The sequence below is a fragment of the Lissotriton vulgaris genome, chromosome 12 (assembly GCF_964263255.1).
Source record: "Lissotriton vulgaris chromosome 12, aLisVul1.2, whole genome shotgun sequence".
Taxonomy (NCBI): Eukaryota; Metazoa; Chordata; class Amphibia; order Caudata; family Salamandridae; genus Lissotriton; species Lissotriton vulgaris.
This window is the reverse complement of record NC_141700.1, coordinates 291,544,356-291,571,991: the sequence shown is the minus strand read 5'-3', so window position 1 is coordinate 291,571,991 and position 27,636 is coordinate 291,544,356. Positions and strand designations below refer to the sequence as shown.

Genomic DNA, 27,636 nt, shown 5'->3' with positions numbered 1-27,636 from the left:
GATCCCCTTCAAGGACGAGGGGGGGCCGCAGGAGGAGCCCAGCTACACCGAGGTCAGCCACCCGGGCACGGAGGAGGAGGGCGACCTGACCGACATCAAGTCCTCCCTGGTGAACGAATCCGAGGTCATCGGCCACGGTCACGAGGTGAGCGCGCGTGACGGGCACAGTCCTCCCAGTTTCAATATAGTGCTTACATCCTGCAGCATTCAGTAGCGCCTTTTAGTATTCTTCTAATTGAATGGTGCGCATTATTCGCACATGGGGAGGATGAAAGGCCGAGACAGCCACACTGGGATTCACACACGTGACCCCCAGCATATGAATCTCTTGGCAGCGTGCGCTATAGCTCCCCTGGGCGAAATACCACCCCCTGGCATTGTCCATCTCAAATGCTATTTTCTAAAACGCACTTAGAAATGCGTCAGAACTCGTTGAAATATATTTGTATCCATTTAAAGCTTTATCCATCGGGTGCTAGTCTCGCGACTCGAGGACAATCTGCTCAGGTGACAATGCTAGGTCAGAATCCCGAGAGGTTGAGCCAGCACCGGAGCTAAAGTCCCAGACGCAGATCGCGCTCCTCCGTCTCCTTTGCGCTGCAACTCAACAGCACCTCTAGGATCTCAAACACCCGTACCACCCGGTAGTAATACTAAACAAGTACAATACACACCCTATCAAAAACAGGAGCGACGTTGTCAAACGTGGGCCTTACCTCGAATCTACACAGATTTCAAACTTCCAGGTCCCTTGATTTAGCTGCCAAGTCTAACAAACTTCTATTTACGAAAGCAAATGAAGATAGGTTGTTTTAAGCTGATTCGCGTAGTAAGAGGCGGTACCAAGAAACCGTGGCGGCTGCAAACACGTTGATTGGTTAAAATAAAGATCCGTCCCTCCTCGAAGTTCACTAGTCACTTAAGCGCTCCACACCTGTTGTGCCTCTTCCTGCCCTGCACCGGAAGAGATCGCCTCGTACCAAACAAGGCATTAGTATACTGCTGCACTTGACCTAGTGTTACAGGTGGTTTTTGATTGGAGAAAGCACGTAGGAGCGTCACCAGTGACGTTCCACCAATGAGGGGGACAGCAGCTGAGATTGCAGGAAGTGCCGTGAAAGTTGCGGGCATACACTTTTGCTGCTTTTCCTTCCTAGTTTCCTGTGAATGTTTTCCTACCTTTTACCGTCGCCTCGCTGTGAAGGGCTGCTGAAATCTGCATAGGTAAGAGGGTTTTTTCAAAGGGGAGGGGGGGGGGGGGGGGGTGTTGGGCTGATGTTCGGCTGAAATGGAGGGAGGGGAAATCGATGGGGCACGACGTGCACAGGCTTCTGGAATTTCACAGGATTAATTCCTACAGCTGAAATGCTCCCAGCTGCAGTGGGAGGCAAGGGTTATCCTTTGCTAAAACCGAAAATTAACGTGCGCTGGCTCAGGCGAGAGCTAAAAAAGCAATGGTCGTAATTTCTGTTCTACTGAGAGTGTATTTAGAAACTCTAAATAAGCAGATGCCCCACATCTGCCAAACTCTAAATTAGGTTCCCAGTGTGTGGTTGAATACAACCGCATCCAAGACTTATATTTGTCGTGGTATTGTCTTTAATAAAAGCATTACTGAATAAAAGTCAAAGGTGAACAGTGCCAAAGAGAAAGGGACAACAAGGACAGTTGGCTAAAACAAGTGTTAATTTCCAACAATCCTGGGGGAGTTGGGGATATAGTTTGGGTTCATACCTCAGCAAAGTATTGTGGGTGGTAATTTTGTGTCTGCGTGAGACATTTAGCCACTGTTTAGGTTTTAGACAGTGGTACACCTCTTAGTGTTCGAAAAATCCCCAGCACCTTATTTTTGGACATTAAAATTGAGCCGAGAGTGACAACAGACAGGAGCTGGAACGTAACAACGAGCAGGATCTTTTCCTTTCAAGCCTGTCTGTAAACCAGTGCACCCATGCACTGATAAATAGGACATATCAGAATTTTTATGAATATGCAAAACGAAAGAAATATCTTTTTTGTAGTTTCATGGTGACACTGTTTTATTTTAAGTGCTTTATTAAAAAACATTTTCTTTGATTCTAGTTGACTTTTCCAGAGAGTGATGGCACCACTGAATCCACCAAACTTTTCCTGGGTCGAACCGAACCTTCTGGCAGGTCTTGCATTGCCACGGCATCCAGGTCACTATGAGTATATGCACGCAGCTGGTATCCGCCACCTCGTGAGTTTGACAGAGAAGAACCCTCCGTATCACGACACATGCCCAGGCATTCAGCTTCATCACATTGGCATTGTAGATTTCTGCGCCCCATCTCTGGACCAGATTAAGCGCTTCATCAAGGTTGTGGAAGATGCCAGAACCAAGGGTGAGGTGAGTACTGGTGTGTGCTGCTTAGTCTGAAATTCGAAAACGTATTAAACGGTATGTGGTGACCTGGTGGGCCATAGGTAGGGAGGTCGAGTTGTGGATCCGTGAAGGATCTAAGAGGTAGCAGAACGAAACAGAAATTCTTGTGCTAGAAGTTTTGACAAAGCCAATAGGTCTTTCTTGATGCTTTTGCAGGACAATGTGTGTGCCTTTACTTATAAGATATGTTGGTGCCAGCGTTTTTTGTGTAAAGTTAATTGCTAAGAACAGCACTGTTACAAAGAGAGAGTGTGTGTGTGTGCATGTGACAGATACGGTGGTGATGGTTACTAAAGATATTTTATTGTAGCAGTCAGGTGATCTTAGCAGTGAAGGTTAAATTTATACTATTGTATCACATGTGTCATATTAGACAGCAGTAATTAATTTTTCGGCTTTCACATCTTGTTTCAGTAGTTTTACATTGAGATACCTCACATACCTTTCTATACAAGGTAGCAATTAATGTGTTTGTTACCTATCATCTAATTCACATTAGTGGAGGAGGCTTCTTTCATATTTAGAAACAGCAGCATTACCTAAAATGACAGATTATACTAGCGTAGCAGCATTAAGTATTTTCACTTGTTTCTATAGATGTCTGTTCTTGCTTTTTACCTTATTTCCCACGATACTAAGGCCCTGATTACAAGTATGTCAGTGTTTTTTTAGCCCTGCATAAACCCTGTTGTTGGGTGGTAGTGACCACATTCAGTAATTACTGGGTGTTTTAAGTAGCTCAATCTTCGTTGCAATTTATCAGGGAAAGGTGTACAGTATTAACTGTACCATACAGATTGTGGTGCGGGTAAACACCAAAATCTGCATGTTATTCCCCAGAAACTTGTAATAGAAACAGTTTATCTCACCCAATAAATTAAATAGCGCAGGGTATCATTATTTAGCTGGTGTGATAAAAAGCACCTATATTCCAAAAAACATGGAATCGGAGCTTTAAATACTAGAGATGCAGTGCATCGCACTCACGAAAGTGTTATCATCTGCCACAGAACAATGAAAATTGACAGTTTACAGGGTAAAATAATAATATTCAACAGTGGGTATAACCTCTTCCTTTGGGTCCACTGGACAGAGAACAAAACAGGGAGTATAGAATCTTCACTGCTCTCACATATAAGTGTCACCACAATACTCCTGGTCTTACTTTTCCAGTTTAAAGTATAACTGTTCATTTGACTTTCACTCAAATGCGGATGACATCTATATTGTCCTAATACCACTGATGTGGAACATTAATATGAGCAATGCATGGCCTACTTGGCCATATTTGTATACTAAATTAAACACCATTCCCTACAAAATAATGTTGTAGAATGGAAAACATTATTTCCCCTCTAAAAGTCTACCCCGGTAAACATCCTGGTATTTTTTGTTTTTGTTTGAGTTAAATAAGGATTTGACTATAGACCCACAGATTAATACTACTCTAGATAGCATTGTTTACTATCCATAGCTTGTTAAAAGGAAATTGAAATATTCCTGGTCACATTCTCCCTGTGAGAAGTGAGTATACGTTTCCTAACTAAACTCTAATTATAAGATGTCACTAACTTTTTAGGCCTTGCATACCAACCAGCGCGAGCTGTCTGTTTGCAACAAATACCTTTTGTCAGATTATGGTGAGCATAGAGCCCGCCCATTACTTACCACCGATTATCTTTATTGTTGCTCTCATTTGCTTGCTTTTTTATTTGTTTTCTTGTGTGGGCTTTGTGGGAAGGTGGATACCTGACTATGGTTACCCCCAACTTTTTGCCTAGCGTTTAGCTGGTTTTCGACTTAGCCTGGGGCCCTGATTAGCAGGATCCCAGGCCAACTATCTGCTCTCTCTGTAAAATGGACTTCATGTACTTTAGGTACATCTCCACTTGGATATTGGGTCACCTTATGAGCCCCTGTATAGTGTACCATAGGTACCCAGGGCATAGGTGCATCCAAGGCCTACCAGGGGCTGCTGCATGTATTATGCCACCCCTGGTTGGTCATCCAAATTGACACAACTGGCTGATCACTCAGCTGGTGCAAGGTCGTGTAATCACCCCTTGCTTAGGTATAGTATTCCTATACCTACCATTATATATAGACACATATATACCCATTAGTCACTCCTATGGCAGGCCTTGACAATCATGAAGGCAGTGCTTGGTATTATGTGAGGTGGTGCTCTAGCATGAGCTGAGCCTATCTGCAGCTTTCAGAACCATGTCCTTTTAGATGTTCTATGATATAGCCATACCATATACTCTGAAGTGCATTATAATCCTCGCGGTTATTGCTAACTTTGGTTTGGCTTTATCAAAACATGTCGTGTAAGGTGTCATATGCTTTGGAATAACTGGCGGGGGTAGCATTCCACCCTTCTAGAGGGAGAAGACATGTTGTTCCTGTTAATCCCAGTTAAAGTTAACCAGAGCCTCCCCATCACAAAATGGATGCTGCTGCAACAGACACAAGTCTGACCTCCTGCTGCTGGGAGTCCTTCCAGCGAGGGAGGCCTGGAAAATAGGTTTCCTGTTTTGGGAGGTGCTAGCACCACCCCAGACAGGCCATAGTGTATTGGGGCAGGGAGGGCTGAATGAAATGAGACACTGCCTGGGGCACACAAGGTGCTCCATGCATAGTCCGGTTCAAACCAGTTGCTGGGGCACTCCAGCCCCAGCTCTGGCGCGAAACTAGACACAGGGAAAGGGGTGTAACCACCCCTTTTCCTGGTCCCACCCATAGGAGTGACCTAGCAGGTAATCTAGCCCCTTTTAATCAGTATATAGGTAGGAGCTGAGTCTAGAGAATTTAGATTATCCTGAACTACAACTTGAAACGAAACTCTGGACCTTCGACATTCTACTGTTGGTGAGAGGCAGTGCCCCTGCACTGCTGACTGGTCGCAGAACTATTGAAGGGCCATTTTAAATGTGTACTGGTTACAGTGTTGCTGCCTGCATTTTTATTTGATTTTAATTGTTAATTCGGGATACTCTATTGTTAGCACACCCCTTCTCAGGGGCTGTAATTCCCTACCGGGTGCCCGCCTGCAGCTCAGTTCCTTCGCCTTCCCGCCCGACGCGGTGTTACACCATTGCGCGGAGGGCGTGGAGGCAGAGCCAAGCACTTCCGGTGAACGCTGACCGGTTAGCGGTCTAGCGCTCACGGAGGGAGGGGGATATAACCGCCAGATGAAGCAGCCGGGCATCGGACGCACACAGCGGGCGCGCCGCTGCGCCGGAGGCGCTAGAGGCAAGCCCGTCTGGGGCCTGGGGCCAAAAACTCTGGCCGTGTTAGACCAACTATACGGTATGGTGCCCAGGTACTCCATGACCTCTGTGGGCCGATACCGGAGGTATATAGGCACAGTATATTAGGTGGGAAACACGGATGGAGATGCAGGCACTGCCTATGGGATGCTTCTCCCGCTGAAGCAAGGCACGATTACCTGGACTGCTGCCTGTTAAACTGCTGCTCCTTGAGGAAGCACAGTTTAGAAGTTTTTGATCTATTGGTTGATAGCCAGTTGGATGGAGTATTCCTCACTGAGACCTGGCTAGACACAGGCTCTGAGGCAGAGATTGTGGAGGCGCTTTCGAGCGAGTATATTATTACTAGGATTGATAGGACCACCGGCAGAGGTGGCGGAATAGCGATAATTTTTAAACTCACCCTCCAATGCACACTAAAGCTAATTGATATTACTGAGAGTGAGACGGGGGCTTTTACGATCAGAGTGAACTCTAACCTCACAGTGATGGGCCTCTTTGTTTACAGAGCCCCTGGTCCATCTACTCGGTTTTTACCGAGCCTGATCGAAAGCCTTACCCAGAGAACACTACGCCATAATAGATTTTCAGTCTTGGGTGACCTCAACCTTCACTTTGAGGAGCCCAGGAGTGGGGGGGTTGACGCTTTATGTCAGGAATTACTGACGCTTCAATTAACGATCGTCTCAGACCTCCCTACCCATCAGGGGGGGTCATACTCTTGACCCAATTTTTGCCAACTGGCAGCTAAGGTTCCTCTCCCTGTCCTGTGGTCTGACCACTTCTTGATCCACTTTGCCATACAGATACCTGAGCCGACTGCTCAGATGAAACTGCTGTTGGCAGCAAGAACCCGGAACTGGGTGGGCTTCTCTCGGGTGAAATTCAACAGCACCCTTACCGAGGGAGGCTCCCCGGGAGGTGTGGACATCGAAAGCGCCTACACCAACTTAAATAGGCGCATAACAGAAGCCTTGGATAGCACAGCTCCTTGGGTAAGGAGAAAGATGCAGGGTAGGGTACAAAAACCTGCTCCCTGGTACAACTGTGATCTACGCCTTGCCAAAAAAGAGTGTAAACGTCTGGAGAGAAGTTGGAGGAAGGGTTTTTCGGAACAGTAGAGGAAAGAGTACCACGCTAGGTTACACACATCATGGACTCATTAGGAAAGCGAATGCTAGCTATTATCAAGAAAGAATTGGGTCTGCAGATAATGCGGCCAAAGAACTGTTCAAGATTTATAAGGAAATCTCTTCTCTGGCTAATCGCACTCCCTCTGTCTTGGGTTCAGTAGAGGCTTGCAATCGCATAGCTGACTTCTTCTCTAACAAGGTAGAAAAAAATATACTCCTCCTTCCCTGACTAAGCTAGGGATGGTAAAAGCATCGGGCTGTGTGAGAGAGGTGTCTGGGAGGGTGAAGGAATGAGTAACCTCTTGATCCCACCTCCTGAGACACTCATTCAAATATGTTTGAATGTGAAGTCAGGCTCTCCTAGGGAGCCTGCTGCCCCTAAAGCTCTTAAGGAGAGCATCTCTGTCCTGGAACCATATATTAGACATCTTTTGGAGATCTATTTTGGGACTGGTGTGGTACCTAACTGCTGGAAAGAAGCAGTGGTCCTGCCCCTACCCAAAAAACCTCATATTAGCCCTGAACAACTCGATAATCTGCGTCCCATCTCTCTTCTTCCCTACTTTGCTAAAGTGGCGGAGAAAGTAGTAAATAACCAACTAACGACGCATGTGGAGAAACTCCATCTTCTTCACTCTTCTCAATCGGGTTTTCGGGCTGGTCACTTCACTGAGACGGCGCTGCTCTATGCCATGGAAACTATCAGGCAGAGGGTGGATGCTGGGCAGACAGTGGCCATGATCCTGTTGGACCTAAGCGCCGCCTTTGACACTGTGGCTCATCACACCTTGCTACAGTGTCAAAAGGCGGGTGGTGTCTCTGGTCTTGCCTTGAAGTGGCTGGGTACTTTCCTGGTAGAGCGCAGATTCCAGGTGAGACAGGGCTCCTGCTACTCAGAGAGCATCAAGCTACTTCAAGGGGTGCTGCAAGGCTCGGACTTGAGTCCGACCCTTTTCAATCTTTATGTTGCCCCGCTTGCTAACATCGCTGAGAGATTTGGGATAAGGGTAGTGTCTTATGCTGACCACACACAACTGGTGGTGTCCTTTACGCAGGATCTGGACTCGGCGGCCGTCAACTTCATGGCATGTCTACAGGAACTGGCATCTTGGATGTCTAATAATTGCCTGAAGCTGAACGGCAACAATACCGAGGTGCTGATTGTAGGCCGCACCCCATCAGTTTGGTCGTCGGCGTGGTGGCCCCAGACCTTGGGTCCCACTCCCATACCGAGTAATCAGGTGAAGAACCTGGGCATGTGGTTGGATCCTAAGCTCTCTTTCGAGTATCAATCTGCACGGGTGGCAGGTACCTGTTTTGGGGTCCTAAAAAACCTTCGTAAGACCATGGACCTGCTGCAGGTACCTGCCAGGAAGTCTATGGTGTACGCACTTGTAACTTTCCGCCTGGACTACGGCAATTTACGGTACCTGGGTGCGACGGGGGCGTGTCTAAATAGGCTCCAATGTGTGCAGAATGCTGCGGCTAGGCTGGTTCTCATGTTACCTAGAAGGGCGTCTACGAAGAAGGCTCTGGTGTTTCTTCATTGGCTTCCTATTAGAGAGAGGGTGATGTTTAAGGCACTCTGTGTGTGCCACCGCATCTCCCAAGGGAAGGGCCCTGCATATTTGGCGGACTTGGTCTCTCATTATGTGCCCACTAGGCAACTGAGATCCTGTGGATCGGGTCTGATGACTGTCCCTAAGATATTGAAGTCCAGGATGGGTGGCAGATCATTTCGCCGCCTGGCCCCTCAAAACTGGAACAAACTGCCATGGAGTCTTAGGCTGGAGGCAGCGGAAAACAAGTTCAGGAAGGACTTCAGCTCATCTTTTTTGTGTGGACTTAGGGCATCCTTAATCTCTGCTCTCGCTCTCTAGCACTTTGGGGCTGCCTCTCACCATAGCGCGGGGACACACCAGTGGGTGTAACCAGGCGCTCTATAAATTAAAACAAGCACTGGCGTTGCCAATAGGTCTCGCAGTAGGAAAGTTGGAGCTATTTGTTTTGTAAATGACAAAGCCCTTTATGTTTTTTAAATGAAAACAAAAATAAAAGGCATTGTTATTTGCAATTGTAATAGCTCCAACTTTCCTACTGCGAGACCTATTGGCAACGGAGAGAACAACACGAGTGATGGGTGAAAACCACGAGGGAGACGCACGCACGGAGACAAGGGTAAATAATGCGTCACCAACACGACACACGAAAGAAAGAGAAAAGGAACGACGGAACAGTGGGATAGGAAACATTACCTATGAAAAAGGGAGACACAAAGGAAAATAATGGAATGTAAGGAAAAAGAAGCAAAAACATACGTGAGAAAAAAAGAATTGAAAGGAAAAATAAAGACAAGTACGGGAAATGCAAGGGGGGGGGGTGGATTGGGTTGACAAGGGAGAGAACAACACGAGTGGTGGGGGAAAACCACGAGGGAGACGCACGCACGTAGACAAACTGAAAAAGGTGCAGCTTCTTTTGTCCACAAAGCCATGGCAATGACTAATTCTGACAAACATACCCATGCATACAATACGAAGTGAGCACACTCCAGGTGCACCTTTAACCTCTCACTATTTACTTTAGTTTTAAATGAACTTAATAAAAATAAATGTTAGTTCAATAATGGTGTCGTAGCATTACAAAAACAAACTGCTTCAAAGCCATAGAAGTTAACTAGTAAAATCTGGCACTATTTTATCCACTTTTTTGTGAAATGTTATCTGGTTTTGGAGTTTGGCTATAGACAGCTTTCGTTTTCAGTTGCTATAGATGTGTGCATTGTGTACCCATTGTGTTGTTAGTAAACCTTGCTACATTTTCTGCTTATAATATTTAATAATGGGATATCGGTACCTCCATGTATCTACTTAAAACCGACACATGTGAATTGCCAAAGCATGGTTTATACATACTTAAATGTCTGGATGTCAGTCCTCCTGCATTTTAAACCCACTCAAACAAATGTACATTAATGTGCTATTTCTTGCACCATAATGACATCTTTTCCAGCCAATGTTTGCTTCTACCAGCCTCTAAAGCTCACAGCATCCTGACCACTAGCAGCTTCGTGGTTAGTGGGGTAGCTGGGATTCTCATTGGTTTAAAGGGATTAAAAGTCAAACTACAAATGGCGGCAAGGAAAAAAGTAACCAAAGCTGGCTCCTTACTTCCACGCAAGTTTTTGGGCTTCAAGCAGTCCCATCTCTTGTTTTCGCTAGTTTGCAATAAAATAATCTTTACAGTTTTTGTATGAATCGCAACATTCATGCAGCAGCACTTTGTTGTCGACCCAGAGGTGTAAAAAGCTGTGGAAACAACCTTGAATGTGTACTTTGTTTTAGATGTGAATTTCGGCGTACAATGAGAGCTTGGCTTATAATCAAGGGCTGAGAATGTGCTCTCCTGACCCCACCACACCCAGGCCACCAACCCTGACATAACAGATTCTAAGTGTCCCCTCAATGGAAGTACATCAGCTGTAAACCTTACATGAGGTGCAATGGTTTAGTATGCATTGGAATTCAAAGAGTAAAGCGACCCAGGAGCACAAACGTAACGCACAATGTGCAGCAAAGAGCTCTATACATTGAAGGAGAGGGACATGCTGTGAGGATGGACCTGCCTCCCCTTTGCTATTCATACCGTATCTGCGTGGAATGATCCTGTAGGTCAGTTCTCACATTAGCTGGGGAGTGCTTTTTCAAGTCTCCTGGTGCAAGGAGCGCGGCTCGGTTGCAGGCAGCAGGCCTTTCTCCTGAGGGGGAAGAAGGAGGCAGCTCGAGCCACGGAGAAAGTGGGCGGGTATCTGCGTGGAATGATCCTGTAGGTCAGTTCTCCCGTCAGCTGGGGAGTGCTTTTTCAAGTCTCCTGGTGCAAGGAGCGCGGCTCGGGTGCAGGCAGCAGGCCTTTCTCCTGAGGGGGAAGAAGGAGGCAGCTCGAGCCACGGAGAAAGTGGGCGGGTATCTGCGTGGAATGATCCTGTAGGTCAGTTCACACGTCAGCTGGGGAGTGCTTTTTCAAGTCTCCTGGTGCAAGGAGCGTGGCTCGGGTGCAGGCAGCAGGCCTTTCTCCTGAGGCGGAAGAAGGAGGCAGCTCGAGCCACGGAGAAAGTGGGCGGGGATCATAAACATCAAGCATGGCATGCTGCTGCCTAAGAAAGTTTAATTTTCAATAAAGAAATGGTTTGGGGAGCCACAGTAGAAGAAAGGCACGCAGGCGTGATTCTTCCAAATGAAATGCTACGTGCCAGGGGAGTGGGGGGCGGAGATGAGACGGAGACAGTGCAGGCAGCAGGCCTTTCTCCTGAGGGGAAGAAGGAGGCAGCTCGAGCCACGGAGAAAGTGGGCGGGTATCTGCGTGGAATGATCCTGTAGGTCAGTTCTCACGTCAGCTGGCGTTGGCGGCGGTGGCGGAGTCGTTCGGGGCCCAGATCGTATCCTATGCCGACGACACCCAGCTCCTCTTCTCTTGTAAGAGAGGAGGAGACTTCGATGGGGAGAGTATCCGGGATTGCCTTGGGGCTGTTTTTAAATGGTTCCAACTGAACAGCCTCAAGTGCAATTCCGATAAGTCCGAGGTACTCTTCTTCGGGTGTGCGACGGAGCCAGACTGGCAAGCTTGGTGGCCCATTGACATGTTTCCTCCTTCTTGTTCATCCCACACTGCTAAGAACCTGGGGGTCAAGATGGACAAGGGTCTCACACTGAAAACCCAGATCCTCGGTGTGACGGGCACCTGCTTCGGCCTCCTTAAGATGCTGCGGAGGTTTTTACCTCTTTTGTCTGAGGACCATAGGAAGCTGACTGTGCAGGCTCTGATAGGCTCTAGGTTAGACTATTCCAACATTCTGTACCTGGGCCTGCCAGAGTACCTGCTACAGCGGCTCCAAGTCGTGCAGAATGCTGCCGCGAGGGCCATTTTTGGTCTGAACAGACGTGCCAGTGCCGCGGGCTTGCTGCAGACGTTACACTGGCTTCCCATCCGCAAACGGATTGCTTTTAAGACATTAACGTTGGCCTATAAGGCTCTCCATGCGGTCGGAGCAAAGTACCTCCAGAAGAGACTTGCCTTCTATCATCCGGCTCGCTCCCTGAGGTCTGAATCTCTGTTCCTGGCGGTCGTACCGCGAGTGAAGAGAGCTCGCATTGGAGGCCGCTCCTTTGGGTTGCTGGCGCCACAGTTGTGGAACTCATTGCCGCTCACACTCCGTGGAGCCACCAACCTACTTGCATTTAGGAAAGGCCTCAAAACCTGGCTATTTACCCAGTAGGTTGTCCCGCTGGTTCTCCTGTTTTTTCCACTGTACCCTTCTCCCTGTTTTTTAATGTGTTGTGTTATTGTGCGGTAAGTCTCCTTTTCAAAAGCGCCGGACACTCTTTTTGAGTAGCCGTGCGCTATACAAAAATAAACATAACATAACATAGCTGGGGAGTGCTTTTTCAAGTCTCCTGGTGCAAGGAGCGCGGCTCGGGTGCAGGCAGCAGGCCTTTCTCCTGAGGGGGAAGAAGGAGGCAGCTCGAGCCACGGAGAAAGTGGGCGGGGGTCATGAACATCAAGCATGGCATGCTGCTGCCTAAGAAAGTTTAATTTTCAATAAAGAAATGGTTTGGGGAGCCACAGTAGAAGAAAGGCACGCAGGCGTGATTCTTCCAAATGAAATGCTACATGCCAGGGGAGTGGGGGGCGGAGATGAGACAGAGACAAGATCAGGGGGAGAAGAAAAAGAATCATAAACAAGTTAGTGTGTTTGGGGGTAGGGCTGAAGCGAGAGACACTCGGAGAGAGAAAGACAGGCAAAGACAGAGACGGACCAAGAGTAAATAGAATCAAAGACAGCTAGAGATTAGATGTTGCAAAGAAAGAGAGAAATTAATGAAGGTTAGAACGAAAAAGCACCAAAGTAGTGAAAAACAACACGTACCTGATAATGCCGGGAAACTGAAAGTACGGCCGGCCTGTGGCCGGCCATGAATAATTAGGGGAGGAGAAGCCCTTTGATGTGCTGTGCGGCCGGGAATGCGCGTGCATGTTTAATCACGTGGTTCACGTGAACTGCATGAAAACCGTGGGGCTGAAAGCCCTTGGTTTGACGATGATTTTCGCCACTTGAATTCTCGCTCCGCTCGATGCGCTTGCGCGCATCGATAGGTCGCGAGACCTAAAAAAATGAATAAATACTGAAAATAGAAGACTGAAGAATCTCCCTTATGGTCAAGGAGTGACCATCCTGTGCAAACGGGCACCACCAGTGATTTGCCGGTTTGCTTTATCGATGCTCCCGCCGGAGCCCGAGCACAGAGCGAGACAGGAACTTGACTTCCAGACCCCTCTGACCCCGAGCCACATCCACAGCAAAGCTGAGACCTATGGCGGCGATGAGAGACGTGGGACCGGACACCCTGGAAAACCTGCTAATTGTGCAGCGTCTGAGGCACTGTCTAAGCTGTGCATTGGGGATTGAGAAGCCCCAGCATGAGCCACATTTGCACCGACGCACAGCCCTCCACACTCCACAAGTGCCTCGTGGGGCCTGCTCTGCTTTTGAGCTCGACGCGCCTTCCCGGTCACTTGCCCATTGGCTAGTGGCCCCTCTGAAGGCGATCCATCAAACCTACACCGCTGGCCTGGTTGCTCCAGGCTTGCTCCTGCTTCCCTGATAAGGAGAGCGCCCTAGACCTTGCTGGTCTAACTCCAAGCCAATATTCGATGGGTTGTGTTTGCCAAGGCTTGTTGGGTCCACTCCGGATCCCGACACCGCAGACACCTAGATCCATCTTGGGACAGCTCGATTCCAGCGCCTGGTCGTCGTCTACGCCACCTGGACCTCGTGGCTGCAAAGACCAGCTTCACGACATCACCTGATTGCTTCACGACATCGCCTGGTTCCTTCCTGGTCACTGGCTAGTGACCCAGACTCTGTCCCCTCTGCTTTCAGGTACTCTTCATCCTCGATCCACCCTTGGATCCAACCGGACACTTCTCTTCTGGTCGCCTACAGCATCTTTTTACAGGTCTCCATAGGATTCAGCGACGAAAACCGACACGATTTGACACCTATGCACCCGGCTTCCCTGGGTGAGGTATTAACTATCCAAGTGTCCTAGTTTTAAGTGGCTTTCTCCTAGTCCATCAGGATGAAGCCCAGGTTACGTGTGTGGTCCGTAGGTTTGGGTGCGTTGCCCAGGGCTGGTGGCCACCAAGAGTCGTCCCAAGCGGAGGGGGATGATCCTAAGATGAGGACTTCCGTTTTGTCCGAGTTCAGTTTTAAACAGCTGTTCTTCATCCACTCGGCTACTTCTTTCATCCCTTCGTGTAGGTTGGTTTTGGCGGTGTTTGGGTCTTTGGTGAGGGAGAGGATCAGCTGGGTGTCGTCTGCGTAGGAGATGATGTTGAGGTTGTGTTGGCGCGCGATGGGACTCATGTAAACGTTGAAGAGGGTGGGACTGAGTGATGATCCTTGTGGTACGCCGCAGATTACTTCAGTGGCCTCTGATTTGAAAGGGGGGAGGCGGACTCTCTGGGTTCTTCCGGCGAGGAACGAGATGATCCAGTTCAATGCTTTTCCTTGTATTCCGACGTTGCTGAGGCGTTGTATAAGGGTGCTATACCAGAATTTGTCGAAGGCTGCGGAGAGGTCCAGTAGGATGAGGGCAGCTGTTTCTCCGTTGTCCAGTAGAGTTCGAATGTCGTCTGTTGCTGCGATGAGGGCGGTCTCGGTACTGTGTTTGGCTCGGAAGCAGGACTGTGATGGGTCGAGGGAGCCGTTGGATTCGAGGAAGGCGGCGAGCTGACTGTTGACGGTTTTCTCAATGACTTTGGCAGGTAATGGGAGGAGCGAAATGGGGCGGTAGTTCTTAAGTTCGGTGGGGTCTGCTGTGGGTTTCTTCAGGAGGGCGCTGAGTTCGGCATGTTTCCAGCTTTCCAGGAAGGTAGCGGAGTTGAGGGAGCAGTTGATGGCATCTCGGAGATGGGGTGCGATAATGGAGTCTGCTTTGTTGAAAATATGGTGGGAACATGGGTCGGTTGGCGATCCGGAGTGGATGGAGTTCATCAAGCGGATGGTGTCTTTAGTGGTGATTGGGTTCCAGGCGCAAAGGTTGTTGGAGGGGGCTTTTGGTTCGGAGGTGGGTGGGGTGGACTGGTCGCCAAAGCTGTTATGTATGTCAGCGATTTTGTTGTGGAAGAACGAGGCTAGAGAGTCGCAGAGGTCCTGAGAGGGAGTGATGTTGTTGGTGCCGGCGGTGGGGTTGGTTAACTCTTTGACAATGTTGAATAGTTCCTTGCTGTTGTGGGCGTTGTTGTCGAGTCGATCCTTGAATGCTGATTTCTTGGTGGATCGGATCAGCTGGTGATGTTTGCGGATGGCGTTCTTGAAGGTGGCCAAGTTGTCAGTGGTTGGGTTTTTTCGCCAGGCTTTCTCGAGGGTGCGACAGATCTTCTTGGATTTCTTAAGGTCGTCATTGAACCAGGGGGCTTTTTTGCTACCTTGTTTGATTTTATGGTTTTTCATCGGTGCTAAATCGTTAGCGCTGTGGGTGATCCATTGTGTGAGGTTGATGACTGCTTGATTTGGGTCCAATGATTTGGCAGGAGGGTTTTCGTAAAGCGATGTGAAGAGCTGGTCGGTGGTAATTTTGTTCCAGTTTCTGCGGGGGATTGGTTGCGGGTGGTGTGGGTCGTGGTCTTTTTGTAGTTGAAGTGAACGCAGATGTGGTCCGTCCAATGGAGTCTTGTGGCGTGATTGAAGGAGATGTGCTTGCTGGAGGAGAAGATTGGGTCGAGCGCGTGCCCGGCGTAGTGGGTGGGGGTGTCTACAAGTTGTTTGAGTCTGAGATTGGCGAGGTTGTCCAGAAGGGTGGTGGTGTTGCTGTCGTTGTTCTTTTCCAGGTGAAAGTTGAGGTCTCCCAGTAGAATGTAGTCCTCGGAGGGGAGGGCATGTGGGCTGATGAAGTCAGTGATGTCTTCGCTGAATTGTGTGCGGGGTCCTGGGGGTCTGTAAATGAGGGTACCTCTGAGTGTGGTCTTAGGGTCGGTGTGGATCTGGAGGTGAAGGGGTTCGGCGGCTGCGAGGTTATCGTCGGAACTGGTCGTGATGCGGATGGTGTTCTTATGGACGATGGCGATGCCTCCTCCTGTTTGGTTGATGCGGTCCTTTCGGATGATCTTGTAGCCTTCCGGGATGGCTAATGCGATGTCGGGCGTTGATGAGGCGCTCATCCAGGTTTTTGTAAGAAAGGCGACATCCGGCGATGTGGTGTCTAGTAGGTTCCATAGTTCAGTTGCTTGTCTGTGAACCGAGCAGGTATTGAGCAGGATACACTTCAGGTGGTTAGTGTCGGAGCTCTGTTTGGAGTTTGTGGATTTGGTGTGGGTCCTGATGCAGTCGAACTTGCAGGAGTGGCAGGTGAAGGGTCCATGGGTGTGTCCTGGGGCGGCTTGGTAGCAGTCTGGGAGACGGCCGGAGTTGAGTGCTGAGAGGGTAGCGGTGTTGTACGTTATGCGGGTGGAGTGGAATTTGCGGGGACCAGGGGGTCTAGCGCTGGGCGCGGTCCAGGCGCGGACGGGCGTGGACGGGCGTAGACGGGCTTACCTTTGGCGCACCTTCGGCGCGCATGGGGCGTGTTCGCTGCGCGTAAGCTGCTCTGACATAAGTGGATAGTGGGGGGGCGGAGCGAGGGAGGGGCAGCTGGGAGGCGGGAGCGGGGTGGAGAGACTGGCTGTGAGGCACAACAACAAAATGGCAGCAAAATAAAAGCGAAACAGGACGAGATTGGGGCACAAGCAGGAATATCGCTATGATGTGGGCAGAGGCACCGGCACAATCAGGCACAAATTATATTAACAAGCAATGCGAACTTTGCAATATAGCGCTACCAGATCAAACAGGCACAAATGATAATACACGCAATGTGGGCTATGCAATATAGCGCTACGCTATTAATCAGGCACTACTAAAATTACAATCAATGAGAGCAGAGCACAATTAGGTATTTGCAGCAATGAGCAGTAAAGCGCTACGATACCAGGTGAACAGGGAGCGTGGGCCTCCTACTTCCTAACTACTGGTTGTTTAGTGTAGCCCCAGCGATTCCTTAGGCCTTGTCTGTATTTCTGTCGTGGTACTTAAACCACTTTCTTAGTATATGGTTTGCTTGGCCCCTAGGCCAAAACTGTATTTGTGCAACTTAACGTATGCTATTTAAATAACTTGTATTGTGCTTAGACCCCTGACCTCATAAAGAGTTCAGAGGGTATGTGTTAAGAAAAAATACATCTATATTTGATATATATCTTGTGTGGTGTCCTTTCATTTGGTATTCAAGGGATTGTATTGGTAAAACAGCTGGCTTCACATGCCCTCTTGAGTTTAGCCTAAGACTGCTTTGTCCATGCTACCACTAGGATAGCTGGTCTATAAGGTTGACTTTACAACCATCACCATAAGGGTTGTTTGGACTGATACAGGGTGCCCACTAGAATAGTGGACATCACATATCAGGCCAACTCACAGGCTTGTCTTCTTGTGATTGTCCCTCCCCTTGAGCATGGACAGATTACTTGTGTACTTCCACTGCTTGCTTTTCAAGCGCTACATTTTTTCTATTGAGTTAAGCACTCCACAAAAGTGCATGTGCTTTCCAGCTGTCTCCCTTGTGTACTTCTCTGCCCTGCCCTCACTCTGTATTGTTCTCTGTCACCTGTGTGCTTCTCCACCACCCCTCCACGTTCCTCCTGCCCTCATGTACTTCACCCTCCTTCTCCCACCCCCGCGTACATGTTGCTTCCTGCGCTCTCCTCATTTGTTTCTCCTCGCCTACGCCCTCAGTGTTGTTTCCCCTTATTCTCCTCCTATGTGATGCTTCCCCCCACCCCCGCCCTCTGTGTTGATTCCCATCACACATGCTTCAATAACAAGTGATTGTGTCATTTTGTAGGTGGGCTTGTGTCTGAAAAATGGGGCACACACCATGGCATAACACCTTTTTTTTGTTTGCTTTTTTTTAGCCATGCTGCACCGCATCGGGATGCTGTACAGCATGGCTAAAAACTATTGTCAAACAGACCTAGTAGTTTTACCAGTCCTTGTTTTAAACAGCGGATTACAGTGAGGGGCTGAGTATTACTTCCTGTAATATGTCTGAATCCTCATGTAAAGCGCTCTGATACCTCCAAGCCTAGACTGGCCTTCCTTGTCTCCTCGCGGTGTCTCCTACCCCCACCCCCACCTCTTCCCTCCTTCATTCTTTGCTTGCCTCCCCTATTCCTTTCCTTTCTCCCCGGAATCGCTTTCCCCCTGCCTGCTTTGTTTATCCTTGTGCCTATACTCCGCTCAATCTCCCTCTTGCCGCCCTTTTACATTATCCCCTTACCCACGCCATGAACCAACGGATATAACTCGTAATTGACATACCTTCTGTAACAATGTGTAACTTGCAACACATGTAACCCTATTAGCCTGACTCCCTAAAATGGCTCCCTCAAGTATGCCCTAGTCCAAAGCACTCCTACTCCCCTTGTTTGGGATGGATCCAGCATCTTTGCCCTGGAGTCTCAGAGACCCTTCTGAGAGAGTCCACAGTGACAAGGGAGTCTCACATAGTGGGGGACTGGGATTGATCCCCTTACCACTGGGAACCGTCTCCTACCATCGCATAAGTCGGACACTGTTCACGCTGGGTTTTTCTACCCCCTCCTCCTTCTTTCTTCTAAGTGTGCCCATGACGTAAGCACCGCGGGGATGCTGTCTCCCACCCAGCCGGACATCAGACACAGTTACTTCCTCGTCTCCTCGCTGTGTCTCCTACCCCCTCCCCCACCTTTTCCCTCCTTCATTCTTTGATTGCCACCCATATTCCTTTCCTCTCTCCCCTGAATCTCTCGCCCCCTGCCTGCTTTGTTTTTCCTTGGGCCAATTCTCCTCTTAATCTCCCTCCCCGTCGCCCTTTTATGTTACCCCCTTACCCATCTACACACCATGAACCAACGGATGTAACTTGTAATTGATGTACCTTCTGTAACAATGTATAACTTGTAACCTAGGTAACTCTTCTCATTTAAAGCGCTCTGATACCTCCTGGTCTAGTCAGCGCTATATAAAACTCACACAAATAAATAAATAAACTTCCATGACTATTCTGCGGGAGATGAGGGATGTCACTGTAGTTACACTTCAGAACTTGGGAAGCATCTCCCTGGTTAGGATGTGGGGTGTTAGAAATTGGATTACTGGTTTACTGGGGTGTAAGTCCTGGTCAAGCAGCAACCACAATTCTAGGTAGGGTAAACCCCAAATTACACTGTGCTCAACCCCTCTGGTAGCTTAGCACATAGTAGTCAGGTTTAACTTAGAGGCAATGTATAAGTATTTGTGTAACACATCAAACAGTAAAAACGCCAGACAAAAAAGGCCCCACACCAGGTTAGTAAAATAGAGTTTAATTTAATCAATTTAAAAACAGACAGAAATGGAGTTATTGAAGTTTATATTGAGAAATAGTGCCAAAAAGCATGAAGCGCTGTTGGGGATATCTGGTCACACCGGCCCAGGATAAAGTTACAAGTTCAGGCCGACCATGTTGGAGCAGAGGCCGGCTACAGGGACTAAGTTGGGCCTGCCGAGCAGAGCACCTTAAATCCTGGTTGTGGAGCGTTGTCTGGATCTGCATTGAAGATGCATCGCAGAGCCACGTGATCCGTCAGTTCCAAGATGCAGTGAGGCTGTGGTGTGAGGTCCTAATGCGTTGACATCAAAGATCCCATAGATGGGGCTGGCGTTGCGATGTCTGGTGTCAGGGATGTGATGCCCAGCTGAAGTGATGCTTCGATTCCGATAAGCATTGAAGCTGCAATGCAGTGTTTTGCATCGTCGCTTAGCCGTCCATTGATGCGAAGACCTGCTCTGGGTATAGCGCTGTACATTGGCGGTTCAGAAGATGGTGTGTCAATCCCAAGATGTGAGTTGAGGCAGCGATGCAAGTCTTTTGCAACAGGCACAATCGACGCAGCAGCAGCAATGCATCTGTTCTGCTTGGGGATGTGCCGCTCAGCCAAGAAGATGCGTTTGTTCTGCTCTGGGATGCATCATTCAGCAGAAAAGAGAAGTTGGCTCCACTGACAAGCCCCTAGGCCCACTTTCAAGGGTACAGAACTGGGGTGGCACCACTTGGCATAGTAAACACACAGATGGCAGAATACAGGTGCAAGGTGTTGGAAGCCTGTTCTGTCCCTGAGGCTTATGATCAGGAGGCCAGCCAACTAGGCCTGGAGTCAGGCTGGGTTGTGGGGTCAAGTGATGCTGCTCCAGTCCTTCTCTCCTAGGCAGGAGACAACAGATCAGCAAAGCAGGAGTCCGTCAGAGTGCAGTCTAGCAGAGTAGCATTCCTTCAGCAGCACAGCAGTGCTTCTTCCTGGCAGAGTATCCACAGGTCCAGACGTGCACTGAAGAGGTTGTGCCTGAGGTCCAATCTTTATACCCAGTGTTGCCTTTGAAGTGCACACCCTGCTTCCCTTGCCCTGGCTTTAGACTAACTCATGGGATATGCAGCCCTTTTTGTGGGGACAGGACACAGCCTATTCAGGTGTGAGTAAGTCTGTGCCCAGCTCCTCCCTCCCAACCTACCAGAGATGGAAGATCGAGAGACACCTAAGCTCCTATTATGTGTTGCTGCCTAGGAGGAACACACAAAGTCTAAGTGCCAACTACATCCAGTCAGGGGACCAGAGAAAGGGTGCAGGAACCAAATTGCTAAGGCAAGAAAATGCCAAAATCAAGATCTGACCTAGTCTTTGTCCTGAAGAGAACCCCAATATTGCCAAGGGGGTATGAAACGTGTTGGATAGCCTTTGAGGAAAGAAATCTGCAAGAAAGCAATTAGACAGTGGAAATACCTGCAGATTGCCAATTCCTCTATACCTTATATATTCAACTAACTGTACCCAAGAGTGTACACAGACAGGAGTGGACTTTCCAAATGAGTTAGTTGTAATCCCCGCAGTGCTATGATATTAACAAATGAGTGGTCAAAGAAATGGTTTTATGATTTATGTGGTGATTTTGATTTACCACATAACGTTATTGTTCTTTGTTTTTTTTTCTTTTTGTGCATTTGTGACAGTACAATATGTCTGACAGTTCTGTGTATGCTTAAAATGAAAAATGTGGCCTGTTGATGACATGCTCGAAAAATGTCAACGTTTTAATTAACTGAGACGAATATGTGAATAAAATACAAGGGCTAATGAAAATTTAAGTTATTGGTCCTTTATTGTTGTTATCCCAGAAATTAGGCAACTAGAGTCTTTTTTTGAACTACACAGTAAAAGAGGCCCACTCTAGTTGCCTTGAAGGGCCGAACCCCTTAAAATACGGAAAAGATTCTAAAAGTGGTATTTTCGGAATTGTAATTTGAATTCCACTTCGTCACAAATTAGGATTTTAAATTAGGATTTCAGAGACACCAAACTTGAATCAGTTATATCTTCCCATTTGGAAAGTACACTTATAAAATGCAATTAGGTAATCTCAATGTTATCCTATAGAAGATGTAGGCCTTGCAATAGTGAAAAAGAGATTGAGTTTTTCACTACCTGGGCATGTGAAATTTAAAAGTACATAACCTGCTTTTTAAATACATTGCACCCTCCCCTCCGGGCTGTTAAGGGCCAACCCTAGGGTTGACTTATATGTATTTAAAAGGAAGGTTTGGGCCTGGGAAAACATTTTTTTGCAATGTGGAAATGACATTTTAAAACTGCACACACAGACTCTGCAATGGCAGGCCTGAGCTATGTCTAAAAGAGCTACTGAATTGGGTGGCACAATCAGCGCTGCAGACCCCCAGTGGTATTTCATTTACAGACCCTGGGCACGTGAAGTGTACTTTACTAGGCAGTTATAAATAAATTAAATATGCCAATGGGTATGAAGCAATATTGCCATGTTTAGAGGAGAGAGCACATGCACTTTAGCACTGGTTAGCAATGGTAAAGTGCTCAGAATCCTAATACCATTAAAAACGAGGTCAGAGAGTGGAGGAGGAAAGCAAAAAGTCGGGGTCCCGAACACCCTAAGGTTGACAGGTGTAACACGGGGAATGAGCAACCTCTCTCTATTGCACTGAAGAAGTGAAGAGAGGATTTTGACTCTGGTTACAATATACAGGTTGAGAGTTTGTCCTTGAGTACTCTTCAGGAAATGAGGGATCTCTTCCTGTGTAAGTGAATAGATCTCTGCCCCAAATTTGTTAAAATATGTTTATTAATTTCCCTTTACAAATTGGAACAGAGAAATGCTTACATCACAACATTAGCATTGTAAAATGTGTTTCATTTAACCCATTTTAAGTGTAACTTTTCATAATAAAAGTAAATTACAATATAATAAAGTGATACAAGGCATTAACTTGTGCTAATCCATTACTGCTTCTTTGTGATCTCATTTTACAATATAGACATAGTTTTTAAGTTGGTGTTCACTATTGGGGCTTGGGCTTCACTCTGCATGTGAATACTGAAATTATACCGAAGCATGGTGGGTTTCCCCACTGATGGAAAGAGGTCAAAGGGGATGAAAGAAGAGGGCAAATATTGATGTTACTGTGTGTAGATGCTTGTTTAGATGTAATATGCACAAGGTGTCATCTGGTGGAGAATTGTAATCCGAAATCTGCATTGATGGGAGACATTACTTTACTGTGATCTCCTACGGATTAGATACATCCCTGGCGCAGAGGGTCTCGTCTACTCACAGGAAGCCACTCCATGTCAACCATATCTTGAGGCAGGATTGGGAAGGCAAGCCATACAGAACATTCTGCGAACCAGGCTCCAAAAATTACCAATATGGGACTACAGGGGCCACTTGAAAAACACATCGCCAAGAAGCAGGGGATGTTACTTGTGCCAATACCCCACAGAATCAGCTGAACATATCATTTGTTGTTGACAAGCTTTGCTGGATCCAAGGTGATTATACCTAGGGCTCCCGGTTTATAGTTTAAACAGATTTTTACATATAAATACAGACCAAATTTTTCTTTCCTTTTTTTCCATATTTATATGTTAAAACTGCAAAATACTAGTAAATTTTGCCAGGCTGCTGTGCTTCTGCCCAGAGTTGCCACGCCCCTGTTCCTTTTCTTTCTGCCCCAGCCCTTCTTTTGAATTCAGCATCTGTTCGGCAAGTGTATTTGTGTGGCCTCAGTGGACAGATTAATGGCGCGCAACGCCATTGGCCTCAAAGAGCTTCAGACCTGCACCCCCCCCCCCCTCGTGTGTGTCAGCCCAGGCTGATAGAGTTTCCCAGGCACACACAGCCTCACCCGAGTACTTCACAGGTCTTTAAAAGACCATTTATTTGCTAACGAGGCTTTGTTGTGTTTTCTCACCCCATCTTAGCATTCCCTGCATCTCCGCTCTGCATATTGCTGGGAGAATCAGCCCCCCCACCTCCTGCCCCTGAAATTTATCGTAGCCCCCACCCCGAAATTTGGCTCTACATCCCAGCCCAGGTAGAAAGGAGCAGGACATTAGCAAAACAAAGGATTCTTGGCAGGGCACATTAGCGAGCAATCACTGAGGTGTTACTCATGCAGCGCCAAAGGAAGGCAACCTGTGTCATCAATCTCCATAAAAAAGGGAATAGGGCACTCGAAAATCAAACACGGACACCCACACAGAAGCCTATTTTATCTCATTGTTGCGCTTTGTGCTCGATATTTCCAGAACAGAAAAACAATTTGCGTAAACTCAAGTGTAAAGTTTTAAAATGCCTTTTCATACTTTCCTGGGTGCTAGTACCTTGGGCCGTGTAGTTAATGGCCGAGGATGGTTCCATGAAAAAAAAAGGGCCCTCTTTGCCAATGTTCTCCCACACAGACACCGCTAAACAATCGTGTGCGCATTGGAGTGGACGGGTCTTGACCCTGCCACCACCAACGAAAAGCCCGCAAGCACACATTACACCAAGAGCAGCAGCAATACCTGCAAATCACTCAAGTGACCACATCACATTTCATGACGCCTGACATCATTGATGAGTAACAGAAATTCTGTCATGAAATGTGAGCGAATGTTACAAGTAGCGTTGTGCAAATTATAAACTTTACCGAAATTAGGTGAAATTAGAAACGTTTTCAGAATCCTTATCCTAGTCCCTGCATCTTGCAGTCCCATGAACCAAGTGTCTGCCAGCTAAAAGTGGTACTGGGCAAACACACTGGCTCGTCGGCCACAAGATACGTGCTTGACATTGTTGAAGTCCTGCCCCCATACAGGTGTTGTTAAATACAGTGTGAAAATAGTCAGCCTTATTAGATGCATGTAAGAAGCAATTCAGTCTGTTTGCCCAGTGACCGAATACGCCGTAAGGTCGGACTAGGTCTGTATGTGTTGTGGAAGCAGGCCAGAAATCTGAACAGTTTACTCAACTGAAATGGCATCAGTCATTTCATGTCAGGATCCGTTGCACATTCTGTATCCGCAATTTTAAATTCGGCAACCATGCTGTGATGACACTGAACAGCACTGTGTTTTTATAATGCCAATAATACAATGCAGGATGAATAGTTTTTGGCCAAGCAGCATTTGTTTTACATCAAGGGCTGGTATTCTACAGATACACGTTTTGTTAAAAAAAACGTTAATAAACGTTAGTGCGCAAACGCAGTTACACAAAGGAAAACGGAAATTCTCAAATTGAGAGTACTTGATAGTTATGTAGACAGGTGCAGCCTTTGAGAGGTGTGAGGTTTTGCGTTCCCCCAGTCACTGTTTTCACTCCTATATTTGAGGACAATATTCCCCAGTGTAAAACTGTATTTCTCATTACACAGAGATCACCTTCTATTGCAAATACCTGGAGTTTAGCTGTCTCTCATTAGCTCCTTCCTCTGCTGCATGTGCCTGTACAGTGTTCAATGGTGAGTGGTATGTATGTGCTGAGGGCTGTCTGAAATAATGTGGTCAGGCCAGGATGTTGGGGAAACATTAACCTATGTTCTCTCTTGTTCTGGGTCTGAAACAACTAGTACTAGATCCAACTCTTGTAGCCGGACGCACACTTAACCCCATGTCTGTCTGAGGCCTGATGGCTTGTGGTGTCCCTTTTGCATTGTGATCAGTGTGTGTTGAGTTTGTTACCATTTAGTTTGTTGTTCCCTCGGCTCTTGTGTCCGGGTACTAGCAGTTGCACATGTGTTTTTGGGGACTGAAATAAATGTGGAAAAATACTAGCTGTAGCATAGTCTTTTGCTTGTGGCAAAAATAAATGCTTATAAATACAGAAAAAAATCTCCCAAAAATAAATATGGATAAATACAGACGGAAATGGCAAAAAAATAGATACCATAAAACCGGGAGCCCTAATTATACCAAAAAACAATGTTCCTTCAAAACGCTGTAAGATCATGCAAGGAGGCTCTAATGTTCATCTACACTACCACAGTGCTGATGAACCTTGCACAAATTGGCAAGTTCTATGTGGCAGCTGGAAGGACTCTACGAACAATGCAAGAATCGATGATGAAAGTTATTAAAACATGAGCTGCTGATCACCTACTGTGGCGGCAACACTGGCACCATATGATTCTATACACCAAACACCTGTACCACTGTTCATTCTTTTACATTGTACACTTTATTTTGGGAGTACTGTTTTTCAATTGATCCCATATGCCTGCCTACGCATACAATAATTACATTTATGCTTGCACCACACAACATTGCATGATCGCGCACCTATGCCTTACAGTTTTGCCTGGTGGTGCCTTTCTGCATTTGCTAAAAAAATTAAGTATCTGCTGCACCCATATTATTTTGCTGTTGCACTTTCAGATGTTCGTAAATTTATTATGGGTGACACATTTTTATAGTCCTTATATTAGATGTAGTATGTTTATAACAACACACACTGTATTTGTAAATGATTTTAGGTAATCATACAATAAAGAATGTTAACCTACTTTACTGTGTTTGGTTAAGGTCCGATGTGTCTGTGGTTCTAAGGCACCAAAACAAGGTCTATTATTTGATTTGATTATGGCCAACTCCTAGAGGATTGTGTTCCACACGATCTCTTCCTGATTACAATTTCTGCGGTTGTGGGTCTTATCCAGGTACCTTTTTGGAGGTTGGCTGTCTGTCCCTGATTATTCTGTTGGTTATGTGGGCTCTGTTTCTGATCACATAACGCTGGGGAGGCAAATGAAGGCAATGGGTCTATGAACAATGACTCTATAATACATAGATGTATCCGTCCATGAACTGTGGGAAGTGAGGACTGTAACCTTGATTAGTGTGCAAGATGAAGTGTTACGTCCTTGATTACATACAGTACAGTGAGAACGTTATGTGTAATTGCACTTGGAGAAGTGATGGGGTCATACCCTATTCATAGTGTCATGGATGCAAGGCTTACCCATAATAACATTGGGGGAGCTGTTGGATCTCCTGTTAATGCGATTGTGCAAATTGTTATTACTCTCACTAATTTCTGTAGAAGGTTAAATGGCCTGACCTGGATTAAAAAGGAGGAACAGCGTTTATAACTTTGCTGGTGATAAATCTAATATTTAGTGTTAATCAGTTTTATTCTAGTCATGATAAATGAATGCTAAGAAAAATACAGATATATATTTTAGATTTATGGCATTTCGAACAGCTTATGAAGTTGATTAATGAAAGTAAGTAATTTTCTGTTGTGTCTCAGTGTACTTTAGCATGCAGGGTGTTTTTGTCCACTATTTCTGAACTGGAAGAGTCTCTGATGTGCATGATTTTGTTTTTAAACTGTGATGCCATTATTCTGTTCTCTTGTTGTTTCTCAGGGAGTTGCAGTGCACTGTCTACTTGGGTATGGGAGGACAGGCACTATGCTCGCCTGCTACCTGGTGAAAGCCAAGAAGGTGACTGGCATTGATGCCATCAATGAAATTCGCAGGCTGCGCCCAGGATCAATAGAGACATCTGAACAAGAAAAGGCCATCATCCAGTTTCATCACCATATCAAGTAACATCTCAGCTGAAAAGGAGGAGATGTGAACTACTAAATAAATTGCCAATTTTGTAATCGGGGACTGAAGTTCACTTCACTTAACGGCCTGTCTATCATTATAATCCAACCAGGGGGATCCTTTGTTGATCGTAATGAAACACCACTTGCTTGGGCTAGAGGATCCTCCTGTACCTTGGAATCTTGGGTGTCATCTGCAAGAGCATGAGGATCACAGAATGGAGTCCCCTGTGTTTTTTCCCTTCAGTTTTGAGTTTTTATATTTTTATCTTCTTAGCATAAACTAATTTGTTCTGGTATATCAAATATAATAAAATGGAAAGATTTTGTTAACTGCTTACATGTCTGATAATTTTCGGTCAACGTCTAGATTTTAGTGAGACACAATTGTGAATTGATTTTTTTTTTAACTACTTGAATAAAGCTACAGCATTGTGTCGCCCAAAATAATGCTTATCACCTGTTGTGACCCTAATCTAACGCTTCAAATTAAATATGTAATTTGAGTTTATAGAATTGATACTATTTTTTTTAAGCTACCATGATAAACTCGAGAAAGAACCAAACCACCTGCTGCTTTTCATCATCCTGAAACTCATCTGATGTTTGCCAACACAGGGCCGATATAAAACCACCGTTACCTCCTGCTTCTATTCCCAAAATGCAAAAAAAAACAAAAAACAGTTGTGCCCATCTCTTCGTTGGCTGCCTGCAACTTAGACGATCCCCTGCCATGCGTCCACATTGACTTTCCACACGAAAATGAAACCTGTGTTTTTGACAGATTCATGAGAGTCCTGTAGATCCTCTGAC

General features: G+C 46.7%; 1 protein-coding gene across 2 annotated transcripts; it reads left to right on the top strand.

Moving 5' to 3' along the window:
- The first annotated feature begins 24 nt into the window (after window positions 1–24).
- On the top strand, window positions 25–27,160 carry DUSP23 (dual specificity phosphatase 23). 2 transcript variants are annotated; one of them, XM_086945077.1, is made up of 3 exons: window positions 25–145; window positions 2,083–2,371; window positions 26,639–27,160. In XM_086945077.1, the coding sequence occupies exons 2-3, from the start codon at window positions 2,102–2,104 to the stop codon at window positions 26,822–26,824; spliced, it is 456 nt and encodes a 151-aa protein (XP_086801203.1). In that variant the 5' UTR covers window positions 25–145; window positions 2,083–2,101; the 3' UTR covers window positions 26,825–27,160. The 2 variants fall into 2 exon arrangements, with proteins under 2 accessions (XP_086801203.1, XP_086801202.1); XM_086945076.1 differs by lacking the exon at window positions 25–145 and adding an exon at window positions 962–1,224.
- The last annotated feature ends 476 nt before the right edge of the window (window positions 27,161–27,636 follow it).